General features: G+C 37.7%; 1 protein-coding gene across 24 annotated transcripts in view; it reads left to right on the top strand.

The window, feature by feature from the left end:
- The window catches only part of SWT1 (SWT1 RNA endoribonuclease homolog), a 135,988-nt gene that overhangs the window by 41,305 nt on the left and 71,643 nt on the right, over positions 1 to 23,040 (top strand). For all 24 annotated transcript variants that reach the window (XM_055110507.2, XM_055110460.2, XM_055110473.2 and 21 more), the window contains exons 11-14: positions 4,314 to 4,459; positions 6,353 to 6,516; positions 8,286 to 8,424; positions 16,164 to 16,312. In XM_055110507.2, coding sequence (XP_054966482.1) covers positions 4,314 to 4,459; positions 6,353 to 6,516; positions 8,286 to 8,424; positions 16,164 to 16,312 — 598 coding nt within the window. The remainder of the gene's footprint in view (positions 1 to 4,313; positions 4,460 to 6,352; positions 6,517 to 8,285; positions 8,425 to 16,163; positions 16,313 to 23,040) is intronic.

Raw genomic sequence — 23,040 nt, 5'->3', positions numbered from 1 at the left:
GCTGAGGAGTGTTTTACTTCAAATTATGTGGTCAGTTTTAGAATAAGTGCAATGTGCTGAGAAGAATGTATATTCTGTTGATTTGGGGTGGAGAGTTCTGTATTAGGTCCACCTGGTCCAGAGCTGAGTTCAAGTCCTGGGTATCCTTGTTACTTTTCTGTCTTGTTGATCTGTCTAATATTGACAGTGGGGTGTTAAAGTCTCCCACTATTATTGTGTTGGGAGTCTAAGTCTCTTTGTAGGTCTCTAAGAACTTGCTTTATGAATCTGCTGCTCCTGTATTGGGTGCATATATATTTAGGAAATTTAGCTCTTCTTGTTGCATTGATTCTTTACCGTTAAGTAATGCCTTTCTTTGTCTCTTTTGATCTCTGTTTAAAGTCTGTTTTATCAGAGACTAGGATTGCAACCCCTGTTTTTTTTTGTTTTTTTTTTTTTGCTTTCCATTTGCTTTGTAAATATTCCTCCATCCCTTTATTTTGAGCCTATGTGTGTCTTTTCACATGAGATGGGGCTCCTGAATACAGCACACTGATGGGTCTTAACTCTTTATCCAATTTGCTAGTCTGTGTCTTTTAATTGGGGCATTTAGCTCGTTTACATTTTTTTTTTTTTTTTGAGATGAGTCTCGCTCTGTCATCCAGCCTGGAGTACAGTGGTGAGATCTCAGCTCACCGCAGCCTCCACGTCCTGGGTTCATGCGATTCTCCTGCCTCAGCCTCCTAAGTAGCTGGGATTACAGGCACACACCACCATGCCTGGCTAATTTTTGTATTTTCAGTAGAGACGGTATTTCACCATGTTGGTCAGGCTGGTCTGGAACTCCTGGCCTCGTGATCCACCCACCTTGGCCTCCCAAAGTGCTGGGATTACAGGCATGAGCCACCACGCCTGGCCTAGCCCATTTACATTTAAGGTTAATATTGTTATGTGTGAATTTGATTCTGTCATTATGATGCTAGCTGGTTATTTTGCCCATTAGTTGATGCAGTTTCTTCATAGTGTCAATGGTCTTTACAATTTGGTATGTTTTTGCAGTGGCTGGTACTGGTTGTTCCTTTCCATATTTAGTGCTTCCTTCAGGACCCCTTGTAAGGGAGGCCTGGTGGTGACAGAATCTCACAGCATTTGCTTGTCTGTAAAGGATTTTATTTCTCCTTCCCCTATGAAGCTTAGTTTGGCTGGATATGAAAGTCTGGTTTGAAAATTCTTTAAGATTGTTGAATATTGGCCCCCACTCTCTTCTGGCTTGTAGGGTTTCTGCTGAGAGATCTGCTGTTAGTCTGATGGGCTTCCCTTTGTGGGTAACCCGACTTTTCTCTCTGACTGCCCTTAACATTTTTTCCTCCATTTCAACCTTGGTGAATGTGACGATTATGTGTCTTGGGGTTGCTCTTCTTGAGGAGTATCTTTGTGGTGTTCTCTGTATTTTCTGAATTTGAATGTTGGCCTGTCCTGCTAGGTTGGGGAAGTTCTCCTGGATAATATCCTGCAGAGTGTTTTCCAACTTGGTTCCATTCTCCCTGTCATTTTCAAGTACACCAATCAAATGTAGGTTTGGTCTTTTCACATAGTTCCATATTTCCTGGAGGCTTTGTTTGTTCCTTTTTATTCTTTTTTCTCTAATCTTGTCTTAAGGCTTCATTTCATTAAGTTGATCTTCAGTTTGTGATATCCTTTCTTCCGCTTGATCGGTTTGGCTATTAATACTTGTGTATGCTTTATGAAGTTCTCGTGCTGTTTTTTTCAGCTCCATTAGGTCATTTATCTTTTTCTCCGAATTGGTTATTATAGTTAGCAATTCCTCTAACCTGTTTTTTCAAGGTTCTTAGCTTCCGTGCATTGAGTTAGAACATGCTCCTTTAGCTCAGAGGAGTTTGCTATTACTCACCTTCTGAAGCCTACTTCTGTCAATTCATCAACTCATTCTGTGTCTAGTTTTTTTCTCTTGTTGGTGAGGAGTTGTGATCCTTTGGAGGAGAAAAGGCGTTGTGGTTTTGGAATTTTCAGCCTTTTTGAGCTGGTTTTTCCTCATCTTCATGGATTTATCTACCTTTGTTCTTTGATGTTGGTGACCTTCAGATAGAGTTTCTGTGTGGACGCCATTTTTGTTGATGTTGATGCTACTCCTTTCTGTTTGTTGGTTTTCCTTCTAACAGTCAGACCCCTCTGCTGCAGGTCTGCTGGAGTTTGCTGGAGGTCCACTCCAGACCTTGTTTGCCTGGGTATCACCAGCAGAGGCTGCAGAACAGCAAAGATTGCTGCCTGTTCCTTCCTCTGGAAGCTTTGTCCCAGAGGGGCACCCGCCAGATGCCAGCCGGAGCTCTTCTGTATGAGGTGTCTGTCAACCCCTGTTGGGAGGTGTCTCTTAGTTAGGGGGCACGAGGTTCAAGGACCCACTTGGGGAGGCAGTCTGTCTCTTAGCAGAGCTCGAGCGCTGTGCTGGGAGATCCACTGCTCTCTTCAGAGCCGGCAGGCAGGAACGTTTAAGTCTGCTGAAACTGTGCCCACAGCCGCAGCTTCCCCCAGGTGCTCTGTCCCAGGGAGATAGGAGTTTTATCTACAAGCTCCTGAGTGGGGCTGCTGCCTTTCTTTCAGAGGTGCCCTGCCCAGAGAGGAGGAATCTAGAGAGGTAATTTGGCTACAGTGGCTTTGGGGCGCTGCAGTGGGCTTTGCCGAGTCTAAACTTCCTGGGGGCTTTGTTTACACTGTGAGGGTAAAACTGCCTACTCAAGCTTCAGTAATGGCGGATGCCCCTCCCCCCACCAAATTCCAGCATCCTAGGTTGACTTCAGACTGCTGTGCTGGCAGCAAGAATTTCAAGCCAGTGGATCTTAGCTTGCTAGGCTTCGTGAGGCTGAGATCCACGGAGCTAGACCACTTGGCTCCGTGGCTTCAGTGCCCACTTCCAGGGGAGTGAATGGTTCTGTCTCGCTGGTGTTCAGGCGCCACTGGGATATGAAAAAAACCTCCTGCAGCTAGCTCAGTGTCTGCCTAAATGGCCGCCAAGTTTTGTGCTTGAAACCCAGGGCCCTAGTGATGTAGGCACCCGAGGGAATCTCCTGGTCTGCGGGTTGTGAAGACCATGGGAAAAGTATAGTGTCTGGGCCGGAGTGCACCGTTCCTCAGGGCACAGTCCCTCACAGCTTCCCTTGGCTAGGGGAGGGAGTTCCCTGACCTCTTGCACTTCCTGGGTGGATGGATGCCCCACTCTGCTTCAGCTTGCCCTCTGAGGGCTGCACCCTTTGTCTAACCAGTCCCAATGAGATGAGTCGGGTACCTCAGTTGGAAATGCAGAAATCACCTGCTTTCTGCATTGATCTAGCTGGGAGCTGCAGACTGGAGCTGTTCCTATTCAGCCATCTTGCCAGCTGCCAACCTAGAGCACTCTCTCCCTTAACTTTCCAGCTGCCCTGGTCAACCTTGAACATGGTTCTTTGACATTTCAAGCCACTAATACTTGTCACACTTGATGAATTGGGAAATGCCCTCAGGTAAAAAGAGACTTGTAGTTCTCGCTATGCATTTTCTGTGTCTTCAGGGTAGACTCCCACTCCAGCTTCTGCCTACATTCTGTTGCTTTCTAGTGCCTTCAAATAGTTAATATATATTTTTTTTGGTTTAGATTTTATAATTCTCATTCGTAGTAGGGTTAGTGTGACCAAACTACTCTGCCATTAACAGAAGCTGGAAGCCTACTGGCCTCCAGAACAATTTAATAAACACAGATACGATCATGTCATTTTCCCACTGAAGCCCTTAAGTTTCCTGTTTTTTAATGCCCTTGTCGTTCTCTGTAACCTCATAAACTGGTCTCATGCACTATGTTCTAATCATATTGGCTTCTTTCAGCAAACAGCAAGTTTGTGCTATTTGTCTTATGCTTAATCTGAGTAAATTTGTACTTGTCTGCCTACTGTAAATTATTTCTCATACATAGCTCTCTGTTTATTTCTCTTTGGATAATCACATTCCTGTATTCAAATCCAGCTCCCACTTACTGGGTGTAACTTTGGACAAGTTACTTAACTTTACACCTCAATTCCCTATCTGTGAAATGGGGGTAAAGTTAATACTACTCCTACCTCAGAAGTTTGTTGTGAGGATTAAATAGATTTATATATATATATAAAGCACTTTAGAATGGTGCCTAGTACCCAAAGCTCATATTTTTTAAAAAAAGTTGTTATTCTTTCTTAAGGTATAGGCTGAGAATCACCTGCCTCTGACTAGATCTCATGTGTTTTGATTTGCCATGTGGTTTACCTTATAAAAAATATTTTTTCCTCCTAATCCCAACCTCCCAACCTTAGGGATGATAGAAACTTAAGAAACAAAGGCCTAATAAGTGGTGTGAAGTCACTCAGTAAAGAAGAATTGAGTGCAGAGTTATTACACTTATCTCTGAACACAGATGTGTGTCATCAGCCTTGTATTCCTAAGCAACAGTTGAAAGCAGGTAGTATTTTTACTATAAATAATTAGAGATATATCTTATTTTATACGCTAAGATTATTTATAACATTAGAATCAATAGTAAATTTTTATTTTGTACATTTAAAATAACATCGTTTGGAATACTTGCTGGCATGTAAGTCATTGAATAAATGGAAGTTATGATGGTAATCCAAAAGAAAACATAATTAACATTATTACCTTCTATATGTACTTTTACAAATTAATTTGATGTTTTTGCACGCTTACATACATTTTTACATTATAATCACTGTGTACATGCTAATTTGTACCTTGCAGAGTGTACCTGTATTTTTCACCTTCATTTTCTTCAAGTGAAACAGAGTATTCCTTTTAAATTAATAGCAGTTATAGGAGATATTTAGTTGACATAATTTTTTAGTTTCTTTTTTAAGTTGGCTTTCTATTTATAACCTTCTATTAATATGATAAAAACTCAGCTAGCAATAGAGAAACTTGTTGGAATCTAGTAATAGTTTTCTTTTTAAAAATTTTAAACTAATAATCAAGAAGTAACAGGCCGGGTGCGCTGGCTTACGCCTGTAATCCCAGCACTTTGGGAGGCCGAGGCGGGTGGATCACCTGAGGAGTTAGAGACCAGCCTGGCCAACATGGGGAAACCCTGTCTGTACTAAAAATACGAAAAAATTCGCTGGGCGTGGTGGCGGGCGCCTGTAATCCCAGCTACTCGGGAGGCTGAGTCAGGAGAATTGCTTGAACCCGAGAGGTGGAGGTTGCAGTGAGCCGAGATTGTGCCATCGTACTCCAGCCTGGGCAACAAGAGCAAAACTCCGTCTCAGAAAAAAAAAAAAAAAGTAAGGACAATACTATTATTTCATTTTTTTTCACCAGAATAATCTGTTCTGTAGCTTGATATTTGAAGAAATATTATATTAAACCTGACATTATTTATAAGTACATCCCACCTTTCCCCTCTTTGGGGAAAATGATTATTGAAGTCTCTAATATATGTGCATTTTATATATAATTGTGAAAATAGTCATATATACATATATACTACTTATTTACCCTTTTTGGAAATAACGTTTTTGTCATAATATTCAAAATGGCCTTTGAAGGAATAACAGGATATTCTAGTTTACAGTTTTTCAAGGGTAGTGTGCCTTTAGCTTGTCCACTTTGTAGAGATAAGCCACTTAATATTTTTAATTTTGCCATAAGAAAATTACAGTTGTTTTCAAGTATCTAAAAAGTAATGTTAATGAAGTGATATCACTTAAAATAATAAAAGCTCCTTTTAAAGGAGGAGGGCATGAAGATAGTTAAGCTGGAAATTTATTGATGTGGGCTGAGTTTAGAAAAATATTCCGTTTTTTCCAGCTACTCGGGGTGCCGAGGCAGGAGAATCTCTTGAACTCAGGAGGCAGAGGTTTCAGTGAGCCAAGATCGCGCCACTGCATCCAGCCTGGGCAACAGAGCGAGACTCCGTCTCAAAAGAAAAAAAAAAAGAAAAATATTCCATTTTTGGAAAAAAACCGATTTTGATCCATAGTTCTTGATTTTTTGTTGTGAATAAATCCAAGGCATTCTTGTAACTGTCTTTGGAAAATAATAAAATTAAATTGTAGTTGAAATATCACATACATTTCTTACATTTTTATTTGAGTAAAAATATTATTTAATTGCCTGTTAAAAAGATAAAACATTTGTTAAAGTAATATATTTATGTTGCATCTAAAGCAACTATAATACAGATACATGTTTCTAAATTGTTTTGAAAATAAAATATTGGTTTGTTTTATATATAATTAAAATATATACATAAAATGTTTACTGTTTATGGCAATATACTAATTATATGTATAATAATTACTGTTAGCATTCTAAATAAAGTCTGTAACTATTTGTTTTAAAGAAACAACACCCTTGAAAGAGAGCTATAAGGAGGAATCTACAAATTCTGGACTGTCCATTCTGCTTGAGAGCATTGTATCTGATCTTGAAAAATCTCTTGGAACAGGTTTATCTTCAATATTAGAAACAGAAATGAAAATTGCTTTTGGAAACCTTTGGATGGAGGTGATTAGTTGAACTCTATTAGTTGAAAATTTCTTTTTTATTGCTGAAGATTTGTTATCTTAAGAAATATTACTTGTATAAAATGCATACGCTTCATTGAATAATCTGTATCATGTTACATTTTTCTTCAAGTTTTTGAAATAGTTTTTTGACAGTTAAATGATGGACATTTCTTAATGGTTAGGAATATATGTTATTCTTTTTTTTGAGCAAACATATTTATTTTGCATCTGCTGTGTGTCAGAATCACTGTCCCATGGTGCTTAAATTGAATGAAAAAAAACTTGTCTATTTAATTTGAGTCAAAATGTCTAATATAAGGAATCTCTCTAGCAATATGTATTCAGAAAAAGAAGTATATATTTTTGCTTGTGCCATGTAAATGTAAGAATCAGAGTATAAGTTGATTGTATTAGTAAGATATTTTGAAATTTCTTTGGATTCACACCTTTTTGACAATCAGTAAAACTCTAATAATAATGGTTTCAGAAGTTCAGTGTTTTTTGTTTTGTTTTGTTTTGTTTTGTTTTGAGACGTTGTCTCGCTCTTGTTGTCCAGGCTTGAGTGCAATGGCATGATCTTGGCTCACTGCAACCTCCGCCTCCCAGATTCAAGTGATTCTCCTGCCTCAGCTCCCCAAGCAGCTGGGATTACAGGCATGTGACATCACGCCCAGCTAATTTTTGTATTTTTATTAGAGATGAGGTTTCACCATGTTGGTCAGGATGGTCTTGAACTCCTGACCTCAAGTGATCCTTCTGTCTCAGCCTCCCATAGTGCTGGGATTACAGGCGTGAGCATTTATAGCTAGGAGAAACATGATTTTGCATCAATCATAGCTTGTATCTATTCTAGCTGTTCAGTGAGATTCTAATATTTGCCAGAACGGTGCATTTGCTACTTGATTATATTGACAAAGTTGAACCAAAATGATGACGAATCATCAGAAGATACTAGGAGTGTTGATATCTCATAGTAGAGATAAGGAAAGTAATTGTATATATGTGAGTGATTCAGAAAAGGAAGTGCTGACATCTTATAGAATTAAATGATCAATGTTTTTAATAAGCATGTCTTTGCAAGAGTGTAACAAGTGACAGTTGTCACTGACATCTTTTTTCTTCTCTTTTTTTTTGAGATGGAGTTTGGCTGGAGTGCAGTCGCGTGATCTCGGCTCACTGCAACCTCCTCCTTCCGGTTTCAAGCTATTCTCCTGTCTCAACCTCCCAAGTAGCTGGGAATACAGGTGTCTGCCACCAGGCCCAGCTAATTTTTGCATTTTTAGTAGCTATGGGGTTTCACCATGTTGGCCAGGCTGGTCTCGAACTCCTGACCTTGTGATACGCCCACGTCGGCCTCCCAAAGAGATAGGATTACAGGCATGAGCTACCGAACATCTTTTTTCTATACTGATTTTCACCCAGTTACATGAAATAATTAGATTAATTTTCTTATAGCGATGACTGCGTTGACAAGTAGATTGAAGGACCTTAGCTGATAAAACTATGTTTCCTCTGATTAGATGTATGTTTTTCTTTTTTGCACAGTTTCTGAAACTATTAAGATTAATACTAACATGAGTTTTACAAAAGCAATTTGCAATGGAATTAGCATTTTAATGTTATGATTGACTTTACATCTTTTAATTTAAAAAGAATCCAACTAATTATATTTTGCTCAAAATATATGTAGGAATTCCTAAATAGGTACTTTTTAATAATTGGAATAATAAATCTAGAGATGTTAATTTTTTTCTGCATACTCTTTAGATCCTGTACCTGAAACCACCATGGACTCTACTACATTTACTACAGTGCTTTAAAAAACATTGGTTGGCTGTATTTGGATTAGTTATGGAAAAGAACTTGCTTTTAACTATTGAGAGCCTATACAAAAATCTCCGTAAAGGTATGAATCTTTTATTTTTCTCTTTAGCAGTGTTGTATTAAGTCAGACTAGCAGATATATTTCCTGGGATGTGAAGATAAATTAATGAAGAATTTGTTAATTAGTTCTTAATCATGTATACTTCTAATTTATAAAGGTATTTGTGGAAACTGGATGAACAGATGCAGCTCGTAGAGCTATGTATTTGTGGAAACTGGATGAATAGATGCAGCTCATAGAGCTTGTGACTGTAAATGGTATTGTTGATATTTCAAAATATTGTGAATATATAATTTTTGATGATGTCTACTTTGAAAACTTTTAAAACCATGTTTTACATTCTGTTCAGATACACCAATAGAATTAATTAGACTTTTTTCGTTTCTTACAGTGTTTAACACAAACTTTGAGGACATTTCATGTACTAATTTTCAGAATAGTGTGTCAAGGTTTCTATTTAAACTATATGGATAAGGAACAGGAAACCTTTGGCTTTGGTGTATAGTGAATTTTAGAACTGGAAGAGACCACAGTGAACAACTTAGTTGGTTTTTAAACTATATTGAACAGAACTTTTGGCTTCTTGAAGTGCCTCTGCTGCCACAGATGGATGTTGGAAAGATTGAAGGGGGAGCCCAGTAGGTGGTGCCTTTGGCCCTCAACCCCAACTTTAGCCAGAGCAGCTTTTAAAAATTTCTTTATGGAGATTCTATATAGGACTTGGAAAAAAGTTTATCTGCTGTGAGGAAAAAAATGTGAGAAAAACTGACCTAATGTTATTAAAGCCTATATTTTATGATCAAGTAAACTAGTCTTGAAACAGTAAGTGACTTGTTCAAATAACTAGATTTGTCTTGTTATGCCTTTAAAAGGCAAAGACTGGGCATGGTGGCTCATGCCTGTAATCTCAGCACTTTGGGAGGCCAAGATGGGTGAATTGCTTGACCCCAGGAGTTCAAGGCCAGCCTGGGCAACATGGCAAAACTCCCTTTCTACAAAAAATACAAAAGTTAGTCAGGTGTGTGGTGCATGCCTGTAGACCCAGCTACTTGGGAGGCTGAGGTGGGAGGATCATCTGAGCCTGAGAGGTAGAGGTTGCAGTGAGCCAAGATGGTGCCACTGCACTCCGGCCTGGGCAACAGAATGAGACCCTGTCTCAAAAAAACATATATATAATATAAATAAGCAAAGTGTGATTATTATTAAAGGTTCAGTTGGTACTTTGCTTTTTTCAAACTCCTCACATGAAGTGATGTGTTTATTATTTCATATATTAATTATATCCAGCGTACTTCTGAAGCATAACTGTGATGGCTTCTAACAACCTGAGTACAAGAGGGCCGTTAAATAATTAAATTATTAAAGGCACCAAGGCCGGATAATGAAGAATAGGAGATGATTAATCATGAATCATATGCAAATCATTATTGCAGCACTTGAGCCCGGATTCTAACCTTAAAATCTTCATAGGAGCTAGGACAAAAAGGAAAAAAATTGCATATTCTATGATAGGTGTACCTTATTCTCTGTCTTTTCCTTGAAGTGTAAACTCTTTGAAAATGAGTTGTTCTCAGAGGAGTAAAGGGTAGAATAGTGATTACCAGAGGATGGGGAAGGTGCAGTGGTAGGGGATGATAAGAGATGGAGCAGTATAAAAAGCTACAGTTAGATAGGAGGAATAAGTTCTGGTGTTCTGCTGCATTGTAGGATGACTAGAATTAACAGTTACATATTGTGTATTTCAAAATAGCTGTAAGAGAATATTCCTATCACAAAGAAATGATAAATGCTTAAGGTCATAGATATGCTAATTACCCTGATTTAATTGTTACACAATTTATACATATGTCAAAACATCACATTGTACTCCATAAATATGTACAATTATTATGTGTCAACCATAAATAAAGTCGATAAATAAATATTTCCTCTAGGGGATTTAAAGCACCTAGTCATTTCCTTATGTCTCATCCATGTTAGATGTTCGATGAATATCTTTTTTTTTTTTTGATCTCCTAACATGATGCATTTACTCAGGAGTAAGGAAAAAGGATTCTAATCTAGGATGCATAGCTGTGACAAGCCACAAGTGCACCTGAAGAGGAGAGAGTAAGGGAAAGCTTTTATTGGCAAAAAGAAGTTCATACAAGCTGCTTAAAAACAGAGTTTATTGGTGCCTGAGACTCAAAGCCAGAGTTGGCATTAGTTCATTGGTGGAGACACTGTTACTGGGCAAAAGGTTTTTCAAGAGCGTCTTATCTGAACTGCTGTAGTCCTAAAGAATGTCTAGTGATAAACCCGGTTTAGAAATATGTGCATACATGCAAGATGTGGATCATGAAAAGCATGAGATGCATGAAGGACATGGAGGAATTTCTTGTGGGATTTTTTAAAGAAAATCCTTGAGACTGTTGTTATCTCAGAAATGCAAGCATGAGCTCCCCTCCTTCGTGCTATCCTGGCTCCAATTTCTTATTTATTTATTTATTTATTTATTATTATACGTTAAGCTCTTGGGTACATGTGCAGAACGTCCAGGTCTGTTACATAGGTATACACGTTCCATGGGGGTTTGCTGCACCCATCAACCCATCATCTACATTAGGTATTTCTCCTAATGCTATTCTCTAGTCCCCCACCCCCTGACAGGCCTCAGTGTGTGATGTTCCCCTCCCTGTGTCCATGTGTTCTCATTGTTCAGCTCCCACATATGAGTGAGAACATGTGGTGTTTGGTTTTCTGTTCTTGTGTTAGTTTGCTGAGAATGATGGTTTCCACTTTCATCCATGTCCCTGCAAAGGAGATGAATTCATCCTTTTTTATGGCTGCATAGTATTCCATGGTGTATATGTGCCACATTTTCTTTATCCACTCTATCATTGAAGGGCATTTGGGTTGGTTCCAAGTCTTTGCTATTGTGAACAGTGCCGCAGTAAACATACATGTGCTTATGTCTTTATGGTAGAATGATTTATAATCCTTTGGGGATATACCCAGTAATGGGATTGCTGGGTCAAATGATATTTCTAGTTCTAGATCCTTGAGGAATCACCACACTGTCTTCCACAATGGTTGAACTAATTAACACTCCCACCAACAGTGTAAAAGCATTCCTATTTCTCCACATCCTCTCCAGCATCTGTTGTTTCTTGACTTTTTAATGATCGCCATTCTAACTGGTATGAGATGGTATCTCATTGTGCTTTTGATTTGCATTTCTCTAATGACCATTGATGATGAGCTTTCTTTCATATGTTTGTTGGCTGCATAAATGTCTTCTTTTGAGAAGTGTCTGTTCATATCCCTCGCCCACTTTTTGATGGGGTTGTTTTTTTCTTGTAAATCTATTTAAGTTCTTTGTTGATTCTGTATATTAGCTGTTTGTCAGATCGATAGATTGCAAAAATTTTCTCCCATTCTGTAGGTTGCCTGTTCACTCTGATGATAGTTTCTTTTGTTGTGCAGAAGCACTTTAGTTTAATTAGATCCCATTTGTCAATTTTGGCTTTTGCTGCCATTACTTTTGGTATTTTAGTCATGAAGTCTTCGCTGATGCCTATGTCCTGAATGGTATTGCCTAGGTTTTCTTCTAGGGTTTTTATGGTTTTAGGTGTTATGTTTACATCTTTAATTCATCTTGAGTTAATTTTTGTATAAGGTGTAAGGAAGGGATCCAGTTTCAGCTTTCTGCATATGGCTAGCCAGTTTTCCTAACACCATTTACTTGGACAAAATTCAACAGCCCTTCAAGCTAAAAACTCTCAAGAAACTAGGTATTGATGGAACGTATCTCAAAATAAATAAATAGCTCTTAACCTGTGTATGACAAACCCACAGCCAATATCATACTGAATGGGCAAAAGATGGAAGCATTCCCTTTGAAAACCAGCACAGGACAAGGATGCCCTCTCTCACCACTCCTATTGAACATAGTATTGGAAGTTCTGGCCGGGGCAGTCAGACAAGAGAAATAAATAAAGTGTATTCAGTTAGGAAAAGGGGAAGTCAAATTGTCTCTGTTGCAGATGACATGATCGATATTTAGAAAACCCCATCATCTCATCCCAAAATCTCCTTAAGCTGATAAGCAACTTCAGCAAAGTCTCAGGATACAAAATCAATGTGCAAAAATCACAAGCATTCCAATAAACCAAGAACAGACAAACAGAGAGCCAAATCATGCGTGAACTCCCATTCACAATTGCTACAAAGAGAATAAAATACCTAGGAATACAACTTAAAAGAGATGTGAAGGTCCTCTTCAAGAACTACAAACCGCTGCTCAAGGAAGTAAGAGAGGACACAAACAAATGGAAAAACATTCCATGCTCATGGATAGGAAGAATCAATATAGTGAAAATGGCCACACTGCCCAAAGTAATTTATAGATTCAGTGCTATCCTCATCAAGCTACCATTGACTTTCTTCACAGAATTGGAAAAAAATACTTTAAATTTCGTATGGAACCAAAAAAGAGCCCACATAGCCAAGACAATCCTAAGCAAAATGAACAAAACTGGAAGCATCACACTGCCTGAATTCAAACTATACTACAAGGCTACAGTAACAAAAACAGCATGGTACTGGTACTAAAACAGATATATAGACCAGTGGAACTGAACAGAGGCCTCAGAAATAACACCACACATCTACAACCATCCAAATATCTATTTTTATAAGTTACCAATTTTTTAAGGAACGGCACTTTCCTGTCATTGCCTTCAGTTGTAGAAGTTGTTTATTAGGGATATGATTATATGAAGGACATGGAACAACATATTGGACATCTCTCCAAAGCGGTTTTATAAACAACAGGTGCTGGAGAGGATGTGGAGAAATAGGAACACTTTTACACTGTTGGTGGGACTGTAAACTAGTTCAACCATTGTGGAAGTCAGTGTGACGATTCCTCAGGGTTCTAGAACTAGAAATACCATTTGACCCAGCCATCCCATTACTGGGTATATAACCAAAGGACTATAAATCATGCTGCTATAAAGACACATGCACACGTATGTTTATTGTGGCACTATTCACAATAGCAAAGACTTGGAACCAACCCAAATGTCCAACAACGATAGACTGGATTAAGAAAATGTGGCACATATACACCATGGAATACTATGCAGCCATAAAAAATGATGAGTTCATGTCCTTTGTAGGGACATGGATGAAACTGGAAACCATCATTCTCAGCAAACTATCGCAAGGACAAAAAACCAAACACTACATATTCTCACTCATAGGTGGGAATTGAACAATGAGAACACGTGGACACAGGAAGGGAAACATCACACTCCAGGGACTGTTGTGGGGTGGGGGGAGGGGGGAGGGATAGCATTAGGAGATATACCTAATGTTAAATGATGAGTTAATGGGTGCAGCACACCAACATGGCACATATATACATATGTAACAAACCTGCACATTGTGCACATGTACCCTAAAACTGAAAGTGTAATAATAATAAAATAAAAAAAAAAAGCATGTAGAATCTTTTTTCATATCTTTTACCAGGGTCATAATTTAGTTGATCTTTTAAAAGAGAAAGTCCGTAAACTATGTGTGATCTCAAAGTTAGTGTAAAAAATGAAGTGTCTAGTTGCCATCTTCCATCTGTTTTTCCTGGCAGGGGGGTCTGCTCTTAGACGCAGCTGAGAGGTGGTAGGTGGCAGCTCTAACTGCCATTAAGGAGAGAAGTGAAGATGTGATGACTGTATCTTCTGCTGAAAAATCAGTTTTGTGATCATTATAGTTTATTGGTCTTTGATCTCGAAGAATCTGATGCCTAACGTTTAATGAGTTATGAAGAATATGTCATGGGATTATAAAAGTACCTCTTGCCAGGAGTTCATTGCCAGCGTGGCCAACATGGTGAAACCCTGTCTTTACTAAAAATCCAAAAAAAATAGCTGGGCGTGGTGGTGGGTGCCTATAATCCCAGCTACTCGGGAGGCTGAGGGAGGAGAATCACTTGAACCCGGGAGGTGGAGGTTGCAGTGAGCCGAGATTGTGCCATTGCACTCCAGCCTGGGCAACAAGAGTGAAACTCTGTCTCAAAAAAAAAAAAAATACTTCTTGCTGTAAGATAATTTTGAATGAGAAAAATCACAGTTTATGTTCTTGTGTACTATCTTTTAATAATACCTTCAGCTGTTGAATTATATATTTGTTTAACTTGAGAATACCACGCATGTATCCTTAGATTAGTTCATAGAAAATTGTGTGGAAAATGACTAGTAACTTTTATGACTTTGTTACCCATATTAGCTTTAAATAATTATTGGCCTTATATAAGCATTAGACTATTTCATTCATGTAGATTTCTTTTTTTGTTGTGTCTGTATACTGGATTTATTATTGTTATTACCCTTTTCCTCATAATCTTAGGAACTTTTGTAAGACAGAAATAAAATGATTAATTCATATATATAAGCCTCATTAAACATACGTTACATTGGAAAAGCACCCTTCAAAGAAGTTGTGTCCAATTATATCTTCCTCAGGGGATTTACGTAGTTCATCACATCTACAGTCTGTCCTGTGTGTAGCATCTCTCATTACCCACAGGAATTTAAACTAGTCATTGGCTTTAAAAAGAAATGAAAGTTTTCCTGTAAGGAAATACATTGGCTTGCTTTATTATTATTTTTTATATTTTTGGATAAAGGAGAAGCCAGAGGCTTGACTACAACCATTACATTAGATTAGAGTTTCTGAATATTGTGGAATTAATTATTAAGATATAGTTTTTATTTCACTTGACCCTTCAGGATTTCACAAGCAAGTTCTTGTGATACAGAGGAACTCCTTATTGTTTTTTAAACTCATAGTGCCATTGAACAGCCATGCTGATATTTCAGAATACAATAGAGTCTCTGAAACTGTGAACATTAAAACAAAAAGTAAACAACAGTATAGCATGATTATTTTGAAAACTGTTAGGTAGCATTCTGCTTTAATAATGGAAATAATTTTTTCTGTTCTGAGTTTTATGATATTAGTTACTTAATTTTATTGTTTATAACTTTTGAAATTTTTGAAATTATTGTCACCAGCTTTCCCAACTAGTTTGAGAAGTTAATGTAATTAGTTTTAGTTCCTTGAGATAAAATTGTTATACCTTTAAATTATTGTTTGTAGATTTTCTCACTTTTAATTTACAGGGAAAAAATTCTGCAGGCTTCTTTTGCTTCTCACTGTTGCCCAAACTTTTTTTCTCTCCTGAAGTTGTGTTGTACATATAGAGATAACTCATAGTTTTCAATAAACGTAGTATTAAGTTTCATGTAATGGAGTTGAAGATAAATCACTATGTAGATAGCTGAGGTGATGACGAGAGGTACCATATATAACTGACATGCTTACCAGTGTAGTCTCACTCTTCTGATCTCTCCATAGTACTCTTATGTGAAATCACCTCAGCATTGAAATCTGTGGTTTGACTTGTTTCTTTGGTGATTTTCTCTTTTTTCTGGGGAGTGTAATATTCTTTAACTTTACTTTTACTTTGAAGTTGACCGTGCTGACAGAACTCCTGAAATCTGAATTCAGAATACCAGAATCAACTCAAAGGACTTTATCTATAACTAAATCTATTTAATTATTGCTTTTTGTACCAGAGGGATAACTTAGGAGTGGCATATAGGTATAAATGTATACTCTTTTTAAATTTCAAAATTAATATTAGTGTTCCAAAGACATTTTTATGATGTATACTCATTCTTCCATATTTTTCTGTCTTAATTTTCTGTTACCAGCTAATAAGGCAGTGGATTTTACAACAGTCAAATTCTTGCTTCAGGATTCTAGAAGTTTGTTACATGCTTTCAGTACAAGGTCAAATTATGATGGTATTCTTCCACAGACCTTTGCTCAAGTAAACAACCTCCTTCAGACATTTGCAGAGGTAAGATGCCTTTGGAATGCCAGTTAGAGTAGCTAATTATACATGTTCTGAAAATGTGTTTAGCAGACAACAGTAGGTAAAGGATAATTTAATTCTAACTTATTCTAACATACTAAAGGCATTAAGTAAATGTTAAGTGAATTGAATAGAGAGTAAGCAACTCTAACAAGTTATAAAACCCATACCTCCTTTTATGGAAGCAGTGTCACAGCAGTTGTTCTTATTTTATATTATTTTCACTTATGGATGGAAGAAAGCTATGCATGCTATTTGACTGTTCATTTACAGTGCCCTAGGCCAGTGGATCTCACATACATCAAAAATACCTAGGAAATTGTTTTAAACATACAGATGTCAACACTGTCTGAAACCCTACTGAATCTATTTTTTGACAGTGTTACTTGGTAATGTTGTTGTCCTTGTTTTACTTTTTATTTTGAAATAATTTCAAACTTATAAAATGGTTACAAGAGCAGTACAAAGAATTCCCATATATATTATTTACCCTAATTCTCCAAATGTTAATATTTTGTCACATTTGCTTTATTGTTTTCTTTCTCTACCTACCCACCTGTCTGTCTGTCCATCTATCTACCTATCTATATTTTTTTTCTGAGCTATTTGATAGTATGTTGCAGATAGGATGCCCTTTTTCCCCTAGGTGCTCTTTTTCCCCAAGATATTTCCATATGTATTTTCTAAAAATAGGGATATCCTATGTAACTACAGTATAATTAATCATGAAATTAACATTGATACAATAGTTATCTGTGAACCTTATCCAAACTTTGCCAATTTGTGAAGTTTTTAACAAGTTTCATGTGATTCTTATGCAGCCATCTTAGCTGATGCCTTTTTATCTCTTTTAAACTTAACTCTCTAATTTTTGTACCCAGTAATACAGTCTTATTTTTTTGACACAGGGTTTTACTCTGTCACCCTGGCATGATCAGGGCTCACTGCAACCTCCACCTACTGGGCTTAAGTGATTCTCCCACGTCAGCCCCCCGAATAGCTGGGTCTACAGGCATGGCACCACCACACCTGGCTAATTGTTCATATTTTTAGTAGAGGCAGAGTTATGCCCTAATACCTAGGCTAGTCTTGACTCCTGGACTCAAGCAATCCTCCTGCCTCAGCCTCCCAAAGTGTTGGGAATACACGTGTGAGGTACTGTGCCTGGCCTCTAATTTCAAGTCTAGAAAAATCTGAGAGTTTTATGTAGCATAAACAGCTCAAAAAACCTCAGTTATCACTATTACTAAAAGAGATATTAATGGAACTTTTATCCAGTATAGATATTATGTTCTCTTTTTTCTCTGAGGAACTGAATTGTCCAGGTTTTTCTCATTGATTTTTCATAGTCAGATAGGTCCCCTGCCTATGAAGTAATCAAAGGATTAGATGATACTAACATTAATCATAGTTGACGAGGAAAGCACTTCCTTGCTAAGAGAATACTTACTTCATGGAGTAAAGGAAGCAGCTTTTTAAATAAACTGAGTGGAAATATGTGATCATTCTTGAGGAAAGAATTTATTTAAGGGGTGATATGATCTTTTGGTTTGAGATGACCAAAACATTGGTAGTTTTATTTTTTTAATGGCAAGCGTGATTTTTAGAACTATTAGTAGGAAAAAATGGGCCTAGGGATTTAGAGGGTTATAGCATGAGTATGGTACCTTGATTGTGTTGGAAAAGATGTGTTCTCCTTTCCCGTCACAAAATTGAGTCCTAAATCATATCCTTAGTGAATAAAATCTGGTGAACAGATGGAAAGTGCAAGATACTTAAAGTCTTAACAGTCTTTTAATTAAGATTATTGAGAATAAAACAAAATTTAGGATTCATTGAAATAAAAACAATAATGTGTAGTTTTTAACCCTCTTCATCGATAAAAACCTACAGATGGGAGGTACCATGAAAATATGATGTTAAAATTTTGTATTGTTTGTCAGATAATGCTATGCCTACTACGTATATGTTGCCCATTGCATACTTAAAAGTATTGACTTGACTGGGCATGGTGGTTCATGCCTGTAATCCCAGCACTTTGGGAGGCTGAGTTGGGTGGATCACCTGAGGGCAGCAGTTCAGGACCAGCCTGGCCAACATGGCAAAACCCTGTCTCTACTAAAAATACAAAAATTAGCCAGGCATGGTGGCACACACCTGTAGTCCCAGCTACTCGGGAGAATTGCCTGAACCCAGGAGGCAGAGGTTGCAGTGAGCTGAGATCGTGCCACTGCACTCCAGCCTGGGAGACAGAGCAAGACTCCATTTCAAAAAAAAAAAAAAAAAGAAAAAAAAAAACCAGTGACTTGTTAATAAATTATTTATTTCTGGATCTTAAGTTTCATTTGCTACGTTAGCAAGAGATTCATGAAGGCGAGTAGCAAAGAATCTAGCATCCTAATAGTGCTTTCCCCTCAACACTTGGCTTTAGTGTGATTACTTGAAACCATCCACGCTGTTTCCAGGATTAGAACTCTGAAGTGTTGCACCTTTATTTTTGTGTTAGAAACAATTCATTGTCTGAGTAAACGAAGAACTTTATGATTTAGTATAGTCCTTTAAAACAGGGGTCCACAACCCCTGGACCATGACTGGTATTGGCATAGCAGGAGGTGAGCAGCGGGCAAGCAAGCAAAACTTAATCTGTATTTACAGTTGCTCCCCATCACTCACATTACTGTCTGAGCCCCACCTTTTGTCAGATCAGCAGTGGGATTAGATTCTTATAGGAGCATGAACCCTATTGTGAACTGTGCATACAAGGGATCTGGGTTGCATGTTCCTTATGAGAATCTAATGCCTGATGATCTGTCACTGTCTCCCATCATCCCAGATGGGACTGTAAGGTCAGGGCTCCCACTGATTCTACATTATGGTGAGTTGTATATTCCTTCCCTCCCTCCCTTTTTCCCTCCCTCCCTTCCTCCCTTCCTCTCTAGAGTTCTCTGTTGTTGCCCAGGCTGGAGTACAATGGCATGATCCCAGCTTATTGCAGCCTCCACCTCCCAGGTTCAAGTGATTCTCCTGCCTCAGCCTCCCAAGTAGCTGGGATTACAGGCACGTCCTACCACACCTGGCTAATTTTTGTATTTTTAGTAGAGACAGGGTTTCACCATGTTGGCCAGGCTGGTCTGGAACTCCTGCCCTCAGGTGATCCACCCACCTTCGCCTCCCAAAGTTCTGGGATTACAGACGTGAGCCACTGCGCCCAGCCAATTATTTCATTATATATTACAATGTAATTATAATAGAAATAAAGTGCACAATAAATGGACTGTGTTTGAATCATCCTGAAACCATCCTCCCACTTACCCGTCCATGGAAAAATTATCTTCCACAAAACCAGTCCCAGTTGCCAAAAAGGTTGGGGACTGATGCTTTAAAATATACTTTTAACAGGAGTTGTTTTATAGAATGTATTAGATTTGATATATGTCTTATATATTTGGTCATGTCTCAGTAACTTGAGCAACAAATAGATTACCTCCAAAGATATGGTATCTCCTAGTAACTGTAAAAACTACCTAATCTTAATTTATTAAGTGTAGAAAATCAGGAAAAGAGGAATATTCATTATTTGATTGCTTTGAGAAACTAAAATGGAGATAAACTAACTTTATCATTTTCCAGATTTTTTTTTGGGAGACAGGGTCTCGCTTTGTAGCCCAGACCTGAGTGCAGAGTTGTGATCATAGCTCATAGCTCTCTGTGACCTTGACCTCGTGTCAAATGATCCTCCAGCCTCAGCCTCCTGAATAACTGGAACCACAGGCATGTGCCACAATGCTGAGCTAATTTTTAAATTTTTTTGTAGAGACTAGGTCTCACTTTGTTGCCCAGGTTGGTCTTGAACTCCTGGCCTCAAGCAATCCTCCCGCCACAGCCTCCTGAAGTGCTAGGATTACACGCATGAACCATCGTGCCCTGCCTTTTCCAGATTTTCATATAAGAGGGGAGAAATGGGAAAAGGATACGTACACTTTCGTTTTATGGGTCTTCTAACCACTAAAAAAAATAGGACTTGCCTTTTGCTAAGATGATAGAGTAATTAAAATCAATCTTGTTAATAAGCTTCAGACTTATATGCCTCAGGATCCTGAGTTGTGGTATTTTTAACCTCTAGTTAATTAAACTCTCTGGATCTTAATTCTCTCTTTTGTAAAATGAGTGTAATAATAATGCTGGCCTTAGAATTGTCACGTGAATTAACAAGTTAATATTTGTGGAGACCTTAATGTCTAGCATGTAGTAAGTGCTATGTAGTATTTGATAAAGAAATCCACTTGCGTAGTATATACACTACTATTTAAGAGCTAAAGAAAAGAGGCATTAGGTAAATGCTGGGCTGTATTTTAAATATATTTGGTGATAAAAAATTATCTCAGGATAAAATGTCTTTTCATTTATGTCTATTCATTAAATTCAGAATTTAAGGTAAACAGGCAAAAATGGGAAGAATCATCTTTTTAATTTTTCTTCTTGCCCCAGAAGATAAAGAAGGGTAACATTTACTTTTACAGATGGAGAGAGCTCATAACTTCATTCTGGTCAGATTGCTGAAGGTCAAATCCTGTTCATGCCTTTTATCATCTGTGTGACCTTGGATGAGTTAATTAACCTTTCTATGCCTCAGTTTTGTTGATTATAAGATATGGACCATCATAGTATCTGTTTCATAGGGTAGTTGTTAGGATTAAATGAGCTAATAAATAGAAAATTCTGAGAAAGTACATAACAAATGCTCAATAAATATTAACTGTTACTGCTGATAGTATTGGAAATTTTATTTAAAAAAATTTTAATATGTATGAAATTAGCAATCCATGAAGCTAATCCTTTGAAATAATCATTTTATCACAGGGAACTTAAGCCTAGAGAAATGGAGTGCTTTTATTTAAGTTTACAAAGCATATTTATAGTAGAGCCAAGACCAAAAAACTAAGTTTTTAAACTTATAGTTAAAATTTTGTACATTCTGTCAGGTACTTTTCCTTTTTTCCTCCGCATGATATATATATTTTTAAAAACTGGAATCAGTAGTTTATCTCTTTTACTGTGCTTTAAACTATGCTTAGATCTTTTCCATTCTTAAATACCGTACTTTTCATTGGCCATTCTATTTACTGCACTGGCCTTCCATCAACTACCAAACTTCTTAAAAGAGCAATTTATGGCCAGGCATGGTGGCTTATGCCTGTAATCCCAGCACTTTGGAAGGCCAAGGTAGGCAGATTGGTTGTGCCACAACCAGTCTGGGCAACCAACCAGCCTGGGCAACATGGCGAAACTCTGTCTCTACAACAAATAAAAAAACTTAGCTGGGCCTGATGGCTTGCACCGCTGGTCCCAGCTCCTGGGGAGGGTTGAGGATCACCTGAGTCCTAGAGGCAGAGGCTGCAGTGAGCCAAGATCACACCACTGCACTCCAGCCTGGGTGGCAGAATGAGACCCTGTCTCAAAAAAAAAAAAAAAGCAATTTCTAACCATTGTTTTCATTTTTGCACTCTTTTTTTTTGTTTTATTTTCTTGTCTCTTTTTCTTTTCTTTCTTTCTTTTTTTTTTTTTGCCAACTGCACAAGGCTAGAGCACTCACTTACCTGTTAATCCTTTACAAGTAGAATTTTATCTCCACACTCCACTGAAAGAAACTGTAGGTTGTCATTTGCTTTCTGATTATCAAAGTTACCCTTTTCTCTTTCTTATTCTTCTTCTCAGTCCTTCTTCAGCACTTGGTGGTGTCTATCCTTTCTTTCCTGAAACCTGACTCCCTTGGCTTCTATTGTTATTGCATACTGATTCTTCCCCTCTTATTTTTGCTAGTTCCTACTTTTCCCCCTTCAGTTTGTCTATTTCATCTCCTAAGACTTGTCTCCATGAGAATGATTCTTAACTGTATATTTAAGCTGCAGATCTACATATCCAATTACTTGCTAACTATCTTTACCTGGATAACTTTTTATACCTCAAACTCAACATATACCTAAAAAACAAACATATTCTGTTCATCCAAAGAGGATTCTTATTTGCAAGCAGCCTCTCTTCTTAGCTTTACAACAAGAGGCCATAAAATTTGGAAACATAGACAAATACACACTACAGTTTATTGCTACTACACTATAATATGTGATATGTTCAGTGAATTGTCCCTCATTAGCAACGCATAAGTTAATGTGATCTTTAAAATTGCAGTGATTATGGAACATCAAATAGTATTTCCATCAATTCCTGTATATGTATGTGAGACGTATTGCTTCCGAGTATTTGTTTGACTTTTACTGAGTAAAACTGTATACATTCCTCTGGGGAAGTAATCAAGAAGGTTCAGTCTACTTAGTGTGCATGTGTGCGTGCACACAGACACACACACACACACTCTTCTAGATTTATGACCACCCTAAGTTCCTATTTATTTGTATCATTTTCTAACACATCTAGGTTAAAGAATGTCTTAGGGTCTCCCTCACTCCCTGGATCTAGTCTTTGGCCAAGTCTTTATATTTCTTGCATGCATTTTATTTTTCTTTTCATTCTGCTGCCTTTTTATAGCTAATCCATGTTCTCAGGACTCTCCTCTTGGATTATTTCAGTAACTTTCTAACCAGTTTTCTTGCCTCCGCTTTCTTCTGTTTTAGTTTATCTTAGAGTGCACTTCTGAGTATATCACTGCCTAAGTTAGAAACCTTCAGTGGTTCACCATTACCCATAACCTGAGG

The sequence above is a fragment of the Pan paniscus genome, chromosome 1 (genome assembly GCF_029289425.2).
Source record: "Pan paniscus chromosome 1, NHGRI_mPanPan1-v2.0_pri, whole genome shotgun sequence".
NCBI classification, from domain to species: domain Eukaryota; kingdom Metazoa; phylum Chordata; class Mammalia; order Primates; family Hominidae; genus Pan; species Pan paniscus.
This window is presented reverse-complemented; position numbering and strand designations above follow the sequence as displayed.